Source organism: Ranitomeya imitator, chromosome 3, assembly GCF_032444005.1.
Source record: "Ranitomeya imitator isolate aRanImi1 chromosome 3, aRanImi1.pri, whole genome shotgun sequence".
Taxonomy (NCBI): domain Eukaryota; kingdom Metazoa; phylum Chordata; class Amphibia; order Anura; family Dendrobatidae; genus Ranitomeya; species Ranitomeya imitator.
Genome location: NC_091284.1, coordinates 6,456,593 through 6,467,916, shown reverse-complemented (window position 1 = coordinate 6,467,916; position 11,324 = coordinate 6,456,593). Strand labels below are relative to the sequence as shown.

The following is an 11,324-nucleotide window of genomic DNA, read 5'->3' as shown; positions in this document are numbered from 1 at the left end:
ATTGGGTAAATGAGTTTGGGTGGTCGTGTTGGGACAAAAGGTAAGGGATTGAAAGGGTGTGAACAGGAGGTATTTCCCTCTTTCCCATGAAGAGCCTTCGACAATACCAGGGTCATGAGTTGTGGAGTGACTTTGAAGGGAGAGTTTCCAAGCTGGGATGGATAGATGATCCATGGAGTTTTGGAGATCGGTTGCTGGCTGGGTTGGATCCTCCTGCCCTGCTGAGGGATCTTTCATCTGGACTAACACATTTTCTTAAGGATTGTTGATACATGGATGTTATGATATTTGTTTGGAGGAGCCTGGACTGTGACTATAGACTATAATGGTGGGAGATACAAAATCTGTGGGCCAACCAAAAATTGGGAGACAGTGAGTATCTCCTGATACCTGGGCAGTGGGACATTGTATGTTGGCCATCTACCTGGATTTGTTTTACAACCATGGATGTATGGAATAAAAATAGTTGCATTGTTGACCTTCTTAGGTGATTATTATAACCCACAACGTCAGATCCTCACAGGCGTAAAAGTGAGTATGACTTTGTTTTTTATTTTTAAATAAATGTGTAAAACAGGGTGTTTTGTTTTATTTCAAATAAAGGACTTAATTCTGGCTGTGTGTTTATTTTGATACTTACTATGAGATTAGTAATGGGGGTGTCTTATAGACGCCTCTCTATTACTAACCCCTGGGCTTGATGTCACCTGACAATACAAAGATGACATCAACCCCAACTCTGTTATCTCACTTGATACCTCCACAGGGCAAGTGGGAAGAGTGAGGCTAAGAACCAGATTTGGAGCATCTTATGCATGCGCCATTTCTGGGGTGGCTGAGGGCTAATGTTGGTAGCAATATCTCTGGCACCTTCCCAGGCTATTAAAAGCTGTCTGTTTAGCCTTTGCTAGTTTGAATTTATAGGGGGACCCTAAGTCATTTTTTTTTCTGGGGTCCCTTATAAATTCACCAAAAAAGGCTAAGCAAACAGCAGTGAGCTGTTATTAATATCCTGTAAACCTTATGGGGTATTTTCCCTTGTTCCAGATTATTAACATCAGCCCCCAACTTTGGGCTTTCCCTCTGCTGGTTATGAAAACTTCATGGGAGCCCACAGGTTTTTTTTTTATTTAAGTCTTAAATTTGCACAGAACACAGCAGGTGCTGAATACAACTCCCATCATTTTCACCTGTTCGCACTGAACTCAGGGACACCAGGCGACAATGATGAGAGCTGCCGGCACCTGGGATCAGTGCAGGTCCAGTTTCAGACAAAATGGAGCCCTGGGCAAAAGTTTAAAGTGGGGCCCCAAATGCTCACATATCGCACCATCACACAGAAACATTTCTGTTGTATTTACAAGCGCTAAGATCAGCCTGCTCGACGTTTGTTTCCCGGCTTCTTTAGGGTAGGTGCACATGTTCCGTAATAGGCAGCACTTTGGACGCAGCATATGTTCACTCTGCCGGCTATTGAAAGCAGGTGATTCCACATGTGTTCATTGAACCGTGTGGATTGACTGCATCCAATACATTGTACGGGTGACATATATCTTGCGGAGACAAAGATAAATTGACATGCTGCGGTCTGGAAAGACTCGCTGTATGTCTTTCTCTGCAGGTAGGCTGCGGGCATCTGTGCACACATAGTGGCCATGGGATTTCTTGAAATTCCATCCACTATGCTGTAACATCTGGCCGCTGCACAAGTATGCAGCGTCCAACCCCGCATCGTTTACTGTGCACATACCATTACTCCGGCTGAGGAAGAATGATTGGTACAGATAGTCCTCGATACAGTATAATGCAAGTTCCATATAGTACAATGCACTCCCCATGGTCCTTCGTAGAGAATACTGAGCCCCCCCATAGAGTATACTGCAGCCCCCCTTATAGAGTATACTGCAGCCCCCTCAGGGTCACAAGCAGAGGATGTTAGTCATCGGGATTCTCCCGCTGCATGGGGTAGATTCCAAACCTCATTTGCCTCTGCGGTCTCCCATTCAGGTTCAGTCACTGCAGGAGCTGAGGAGCATAGACGTTGGTCCCAGCGTCTTGCTCAGGCTTGTGGTGTACGCTTGGTTACTGTTGGCCCTTAGGAAGCAGTATTATTCTGGGACTTTCCGGCACTCTGGAGTCCAAGTCCGGAGATCACCGTACTGAGCATGTCTGTGACGTGGTGTCTTCTCATTGGTGGTCAGATGTCAGCTGCTCTGGTGATGTGGCAGTGCTGGATTGGTCCACGGGCAAGGTCCTGTTCAGCTGGACATGAACCTAGTGTAGCACCAGGGCGCTAGTATAATTTTATGTACGGCTATGTGTGTGGAGTCTCTACCACTCTGTCTGCAAGTGTTGTGTGTCTCTCTAGCTTGGGACTGTACACATAGGCAGGCAGCTAGCGTCAGTGGGGGCAATTAGCTGTTGGCTTAGCATCTGGTTCCTACATGTGAGCAGTAGCATTCCAGAGCAAGCGCAACCCTAGTCAGGGTATTAAGCTCAGAGCAGCTCTTTCGTTTTTGTGTGCGAGTGACACAGCTCAGTTGCAGAGCTGCTCTTTCGTTTCTGTGTGTGAGTGACATGGCTCAGTTGCAGAGTATCTGTGTGCAAGTTCAGTTCACCTGCTGTTCACACTGAGTGGCGTTCAATCCATTATGTACAGATAGTACATAAGGACGTAGATCTGGGTATTTATTATGATGGAATATAGGCTGAACTGGATGGACAAATGTCTTTTTTCGGCCTTACTAACTATGTTACTATGTTACTATGTTACTATAATCGCTCGCCGTGTATTCCGTCATTATTCACTAGCAGCAGTTTTCCATCTCTGCACGGTGGACCCCGGGTTGCGATTGCACTTTATTACATATTTTATTTAGTGCAATCTGCCAACCCTAAAAGAGGGGAAATGATGGGAGAGGGAGCATCACATGATGCTTTATCCTCCATCACTGCTTTCAACTTTTATCGACATCTATGATGCTGATAAAATGAATGTGCGATGTGGGGAGGGGGCAGCGCTGGGCCCCTCTTAATCAGGGGCCCCATAGCAGTCACTGGCTGGGGGCCCCTTGAGTAGTGGGGGTTCTAGGCAGCTGTATGGTCTTGCCTGCCCCTAACGCTGGCCATGGATCAGCGCGAACTGTACCGCTTGTTCCCAGGCGTCGGTACGTGTCAAGTTGATGACACATGGATGTCATCTATGTGTCATCAGTGTGCACGTGTGTTTTGTTTCCTGATAAAAACTGATAAGTCTGTGGGTTTTTCACACTGACACCCGGTCCATGTTAAAAACCTCACTTGTGGGCACCACCATTGAATACAATGGGTGTGCATGTGTCTGTATTTGCGGCCCTTAAAACGGATCACATATGGACACAAAAAAGGACATGTGAAGGGGCCTAATGCACACACTGGCTTTATATTCATCTTCACAGGTTCTTCTGGGTGGGGAGAATCCTCCATGTAAAGAAGCTTGGCTCAGCATTCCTTTCTTTGGAAGCAGGTGATCAGTATAAGATGAGGAGAAGTGATGAAACAGAGGATCAGTATAAGATGAGGAGAGGTTACAACTCATTTCTTAGAAACAGAATTAACAAGAAGAAAGCAGGTTTTGCATTGGATGTTAGGAAAACATCAACTCTACTGTGCCATCGATGGAATAAAATAATCCACACTATCTATAAAGAGAGAGATGGTGAGGGAATAGTTAGCTAATTTGATTGAATTTACAACTCCTGGTCCAGATGAATTACATCCTATGGCACTGAAAAATACGTTCTAGAACTGTGTTTGCCTTTTTGCTGCTGCATCACACTGTTGACTCATGTTCAGTCTGTGGTCTATTAGTATGCACAAGCCTTTTTCACACTTGCTGTTGCTTAAGGCCCCTTCGATACCGACAACGATCCGGATCGCTGCAGCGTCGCTGTTTGGTCGCTGGAGAGCTGTCACACAGACAGCTCTCCAGCGACCAACGATGCCGGTAACCAGGGTAAACATCGGGTTACTAAGCGCAGGGCCACGCTTAGTAACCCGATGTTTACCCTGGTTACCATCCTAAAAGTAAAAAAAACAAACACTACATACTTACCTAGCGCTGTCTGTCCCCCGGCGCTGTGCTCTGCACTCCTCCTGCACTGGCTGTGAGCGTCGGTCAGCCGGAAAGCAGAGCGGTGATGTCACCGCTCTGCTTTCCGGCCGCTGTGCTCACAGCCAGTGCAGGAAGAGAGCAGAGAAGCAGAGCGCTGGAGGACAGACAGCGTTAGGTAAGTATGTAGTGTTTGTTTTTTTTACTTTTAGGATGGTAACCAGGGTAAACATCGGGTTACTAAGCGCGGCCCTGCGCTTAGTTACCCGATGTTTACCCTGGTTACCAGTGAAGACATCGCTGGATCGGTGTCACACACGCCGATCCAGCGATGTCCGCGGGTGATCCAGCGACGAAATAAAGTTCTGGACTTTGTTCAGCGACCAACGATCTCCCAGCAGGGGCCTGATCGTTGGTCGCTGTCACACAGAACGATTTCATTAACGATATCGTTGCTACGTCACAAAAAGCAATGATATCATAGTAACATAGTAACATAGTTAGTAAGGCCGAAAAAAGACATTTATCCATCCAGTTCAGCCTATATTCCATCATAATAAATCCCCAGATCTACGTCCTTCTACATAACCTAATAATTGTATGATACAATATTGTTCTGCTCCAGGAAGACATCCAGGCCTCTCTTGAACCCCTCGACTGAGTTCGCCATCACCACCTCCTCAGGCAAGCAATTCCAGATTCTCACTGCCCTAACAGTAAAGAATCCTCTTCTATGTTGGTGGAAAAACCTTCTCTCCTCCAGACGCAAAGAATGCCCCCTTGTGCCCGTCACCTTCCTTGGTATAAACAGATCCTCAGCGAGATATTTGTATTGTCCCCTTATATACTTATACATGGTTATTAGATCGCCCCTCAGTCGTCTTTTTTCTAGACTAAATAATCCTAATTTCGCTAATCTATCTGGGTATTGTAGTTCTCCCATCCCCTTTATTAATTTTGTTGCCCTCCTTTGTACTCTCTCTAGTTAAAAAACCAACAAAAATATATTCTAGAACCCTTTCAAGCTCAAAAAAACCAAAGAAAAACAGGATTCATAAAAAATAACCTTTATTAATATATACTACTAAAACACTCTAATCATTAAAACACAATAACAGAAATGTGCCTATATGGTCCTAGAGCGACACTATGCTTTGTCCTACCTGGCAGCGGGGGTTGGCACCCTAAATTACGCTTGGCGCCCCCACTCCACGGCGGCTCGCCCTCAGAATCCCTAGAGATCCCTACGATACAGGAAACCTGGAGCAACCTAATAAATGCCTAACGGACAAACCCTACCTGACAGTGGAGGTTGGCACCCTACTTTGAAACGGTTGGCGCCCCCACTCAGCGTCGACTTACCCTAGGATCCCTCAAAAAATCCCTACAATGGAGATAAAGATCAGAAAAATGTCCCAATACACCCTGATAACCACAAAAGTAAATAAAAAATGTGAAACAAAAACATAAAGAAAATAACCTAACCAGATAATGTAGTGTAATAGAGAGATCAGTATATCACAGATTGGGCTTCAGTCTACAAAATCGGATATGCCCAGCTAGCAAAAGGTATATCAGGATGCAGTAAATAAATCTCACATCATCAAAAAAATAAAAAAGATGATAACATATCCAATAGGGGGACACATTTATATCATAAAGTCAATCAGTATATGATTATGTTAGCGAGACACAATCGTCTCTAGCCGAACAGGCAATATACAAATGTTTAAAGAATTTGCCCAAAAAGCCCCCTCATATGGACAAAAAAAAGGCTATTATATCAATCTCCGATAATGCAATCTCCATTGTAGGGATTTTTTGAGGGATCCTAGGGTAAGTCGACGCTGAGTGGGGGCGCCAACCGTTTCAAAGTAGGGTGCCAACCTCCACTGTCAGGTAGGGTTTGTCCGTTAGGCATTTATTAGGTTGCTCCAGGTTTCCTGTATCGTAGGGATCTCTAGGGATTCTGAGGGCGAGCCGCCGTGGAGTGGGGGCGCCAAGCGTAATTTAGGGTGCCAACCCCCGCTGCCAGGTAGGACAAAGCATAGTGTCGCTCAAGGACCATATAGGCACATTTCTGTTATTGTGTTTTAATGATTAGAGTGTTTTAGTAGTATATATTAATAAAGGTTATTTTTTATGAATCCTGTTTTTCTTTGTTTTTTTTTACTCTCTCTAGTTCCATTATATCCTTCCTGAGCACCGGTGCCCAAAACTGGACACAGTACTCCATGTGCGGTCTAACTAGGGATTTGTACAGAGGCAGTATAATGCTCTCATCATGTGTATCCAGACCTCTTTTAATGCACCCCATGATCCTGTTTGCCTTGGCAGCTGCTGCCTGGCACTGGCTGCTCCAGGTAAGTTTATCATTAACTAGGATCCCCAAGTCCTTCTCCCTGTCAGATTTACCCAGTGGTTTCCCGTTCAGTGTGTAATGGTGATATTGATTCCCTCTTCCCATGTGTATAACCTTACATTTATCATTGTTAAACCTCATCTGCCACCTTTCAGCCCAAGTTTCCAACTTATCCAGATCCATCTGTAGCAGAATACTATCTTCTCTTGTATTAACTGCTTTACATAGTTTTGTATCATCTGCAAATATCGATATTTTACTGTGTAAACCTTCTACCAGATCATTAATGAATATGTTGGAGAACAGGTCCCAATACCGACCCCTGCGGTACCCCACTGGTCACAGCGACCCAGTTAGAGACTATACCATTTATAACCACCCTCTGCTTTCTATCACTAAGCCAGTTACTAACCCATTTACACACATTTTCCCCCAGACCAAGCATTCTCATTTTGTGTACCAACCTCTTGTGCGGCACGGTATCAAACGCTTTGGAAAAATCGAGATATACCACGTCGTTAACAATATCGTTATGTGTGAAGGTACCTTTAGTTCTATTCCTCCCATTCTGTAGATGTCATTTTCATTTTCCTTGAAATGTAGAATCCTGCATTTCTCCCTGTTAAATAACATTCTATTAGTTGCTGACCTTTTTTCAAGCCTATCTAGATCCTTCTGAATCCTTTCTCTGTCTTCTTTCGTGTTAGCTATCCATCCTAGCTTTGCATTGTCTGCAAATTTGAACAGTTTACCCTCAATTCCCTTATCTAGATCATTTATAAAAATTTTGAACAACACTGGGGCCAGGACTGAGCCTTGTCGTCCCCACTTGAAACACTCTTCCAATTGGATGTGCAACTTCGATCCATCATAGAAGGAACATTAGATTAGTCTGGATGACTTGTTTTCTACAAACCCATGCTGACTCTGGTTAGTTACCGTATTCTTTTCCAAGTACTTACATACATGCAGTTTAATAATTTGTTCAAAGAGCTTTCCTGGTATAGAAGCACTTTTCTTTTGCTTTTGACATACCCCCAAAATCCTTTTTTGCTGCTTTTGGTGTCCCTTGCAAGTCTTCCTTTATTACTGGCTTTAGGTCTTCAAACTCTTGCCTTCCCTGCAGTCAGCATTATATACTTCTTTAGATATTCCCCCTCTTTCCATTTACTATATGTTTGTTTTTTTCCTTTTTAGCAAGTGTTTAAATACTGTGGTTATCCATCCTGGGCTCCTTAAATGCTTCTATTTCTTCTCTTTTTTTCTGGATTGTTACTGATTGTGCAGTGAGAATTTCATTTAGAAAAATCTCCCATCCTTTTTGGACATTTCTGTTCTTTAGAACATCCGGCCATTGGACCTTTCCTACCCTCTTTCTGAGTCCATTAAAATCTGCCTTTCTGAAACTCAACCTTAAAGATGATGAGAGGTGATGCAGCAGAGGAACGGTATGAGATGAGGAGAGGCGATGAAGCAGAGGATTGGTATGAGATGAGGACAAGTGATGGAACAGAGCATCGGTATGAGATGAGGACAGGTGATGGAACAGAGGACCGGTATGAGATGAGGAGAGGCGATGAAGCAGAGGATTGGTATGAGATGAGGACAAGTGATGGAACAGAGGATCGGTATGAGATGAGGACAGGTGATGGAACAGAGGACCGGTATGAGATGAGGAGAGGCGATGAAGCAGAGGATTGGTATGAGATGAGGACAAGTGATGGAACAGAGGATCGGTATGAGATGAGGACAGGTGATGGAACAGAGGACCGGTATGAGATGAGGAGAGGCGATGAAGCAGAGGATTGGTATGAGATGAGGACAAGTGATGGAACAGAGGATCGGTATGAGATGAGGAGAGGCGATGAAGCAGAGGATTGGTATGAGAGGAGGACAAGTGATGGAACAGAGGATCGGTATGAGATGAGGACAGGTGATGGAACAGAGGACCGGTATGAGATGAGGACAAGTGATGGAACAGAGGATCGGTATGAGATGAGGACAGGTGATGGAACAGAGGACCGGTATGAGATGAGGACAAGTGATGGAGCAGAGGATCGGTATGAGATGAGGACAGGTGATGGAACAGAGGATCGGTATGAGAGGAGGACAAGTGATGGAACAGAGGATCGGTATGAGATGAGGACAGGTGATGGAACAGAGGACCGGTATGAGATGAGGACAAGTGATGGAGCAGAGGATCGGTATGAGATGAGGACAGGTGATGGAGCAGAGGATCAGTATGAGATGAGGACAGGTGATGGAACAGAGGACCGGTATGAGATGAGGACAAGTGATGGAACAGAGGATCGGTATGAGATGAGGACAGGTGATGGAACAGAGGACCGGTATGAGATGAGGACAAGTGATGGAGCAGAGGATCGGTATGAGATGAGGACAGGTGATGGAGCAGAGGATCAGTATGAGATGAGGACAGGTGATGGAACAGAGGACCGGTATGAGATGAGCACAAGTGATGGAGCAGAGGATCGGTATGAGATGAGGACAGGTGTTGGAACAGAGGACCGGTATGAGATGAGGACAGGTGATGGAGCAGAGGATCAGTATGAGATGAGGACAGGTGATGGAACAGAGGACCGGTATGAGATGAGGAGAGGCGATGAAGCAGAGGATTGGTATGAGATGAGGACAAGTGATGGAACAGAGGACCGGTATGAGATGAGGACAAGTGATGGAACAGAGGACCGGTATGAGATGAGGACAAGTGATGGAGCAGAGGATCGGTATGAGATGAGGACAAGTGATGGAGCAGAGGATCGGTATGAGATGAGGACAGGTGATGGAACAGAGGACCGGTATGAGATTAGTACAGGTAATGGAGCAGAGGATCGGTATGAGATGAGGACAAGTGATGGAACAGAGGACCGGTATGAGATGAGGACAAGTGATGGAACAGAGGACCGGTATGAGATGAGGACAAGTGATGGAGCAGAGGATCGGTATGAGATGAGGACAAGTGATGGAGCAGAGGATCGGTATGAGATGAGGACAGGTGATGGAACAGAGGACCGGTATGAGATTAGTACAGGTAATGGAGCAGAGGATCGGTATGAGATGAGGACAAGTGATGGAACAGAGGACCGGTATGAGATGAGGACAAGTGATGGAGCAGAGGATCAGTATGAGATGAGGACAAGTGATGGAGCAGAGGATCGGTATGAGATGATGACAGGTGATGGAACAGAGGACCGGTATGAGATGAGGACAGGTGATGGAGCAGAGGATCGGTATGAGATGAGGACAAGTGATGGAACAGAGGACCGGTATGAGATGAGGACAAGTGATGGAGCAGAGGATCGGTATGAGATGAGGACAAGTGATGGAGCAGAAGATCGGTATGAGATGATGACAGGTGATGGAACAGAGGATCAATGTGAGAAGAGAACAGATGATAGAGCAGAAGATCGGCATGAGATGAGGACAGGTGATGGAGAGAATCGGTATGAGATGAGGAAATGTGATGGAGCAGAGGATCGGTATGAGATTAGTACAGGTAATGGAGCAGAGGATCGGTATGAGATGAGGATAGATGATGGAGCAGAATATTGGTATGAGATGACGACAGTTGATTGAGCAGAGGATTGGTATGAGATTAGGACAAGTGATGGAGGAGAGGATCGATATGAGATGACGACAGTTGATTGAGCACAGGATCGGTATGAGTAGAGAACAGGTAATGGAGCAGAAGATTGGTATGAGATGAGGATAGGAGCATTATGAGATGAGTTATGGCATAAGTAGAGGGGACAGGACACCTGAAGGTGCAGGGACGGTACCTAATCTTTGACTTTTTATTTTTTTAAATATCTTGACTTAAAGGAAATTTTGGTTTTATAGAAGGGGAAGTGAAATGAAAGCAGCGAGGCGGAATTAGAGGACAAGTCACATAGCAGAGTCTCACTTCCCTTTAACCCTTTATGCACTATTGGCTGCCGCTGCCATGTATGAGGAGTCCTGTGCACAGTTGCTGGGAAGAGGACTTGTGTATGACAGCAGGTGATCGCACGTAACCACAATCCATGGCTCCCCATGATGACAGGATTAATGGCCATAGTTGTTTTCCCATTCATAGATTCATCAGAGAAATCGAAAGCAACAATTAGACAATTAAAAATCTGCACTTCCTATATGGTGTACAGGAGACAAGAAAAAATACAGATGCTGCACTGATGAGTAGGGGATCCTTTATCTATAAATTGATCTACTATATAATTGTCTAAGGGTCACTTCCGTCTGTCCTTCTGTCTGTCATTGTTATTCATTTGCTGATTGGTTTCGGCAGCTGCCTGTCATGGCTGCCGCGACCAATCAGCGATGGGCACAGTCCAGAAGAAAATGGCCGCTCCTTACTCCCCGCAGTCAGTGCCTGTCGCCCACATACTCCCCTCCGGTCACCGCTAACACAGGGTTAATGCCGGCAGTAACGGACCGCGTTATGCCGCGGGTAACGCGCTCTGTTACTGTCGCTATTAACCCTGTGTGTCTATTACTATTGACGCTGCCTATGCGGCATCAATAGTAAAAAAAGTAATGTTAAAAATAATAATAAAAAAAAAACCTGCTATACTCACCCTCCGTAGTCGCTCGCGCCGGTCGCCATCTTCCGTTGCAGGTTCCGGTGGCAGAAGGACCTGCCATGACGTCATGGTCATGTGACCGCGACGTCATCACAGGTCCTGCGCTCATACCAGCCCTGGGACCAGAAGCTGCCGTGGACTACAAGGGGCCCTCGGAAAGGTGAGTATATGTTTATTTTTTAACCTGTGACAAACCTGGCTGGGCAATATAGTACGTAGCTGGGAAATATACTACGTGGCTCTGTGCTGTATACTACTTGGATGGGCAATATAC

At 45.4% G+C, this 11,324-nt stretch overlaps 1 protein-coding gene across 1 annotated transcript; it reads left to right on the top strand.

Annotated features, from left to right (window-relative positions):
• Positions 1-7,871: 7,871 nt before the first annotated feature.
• On the top strand, positions 7,872-10,046 carry LOC138671507 (S-antigen protein-like). Its single transcript, XM_069759683.1, has one exon. It carries the CDS (start codon positions 7,872-7,874, stop codon positions 10,044-10,046), a length of 2,175 nt encoding a protein of 724 aa, XP_069615784.1.
• The last annotated feature ends 1,278 nt before the right edge of the window (positions 10,047-11,324 follow it).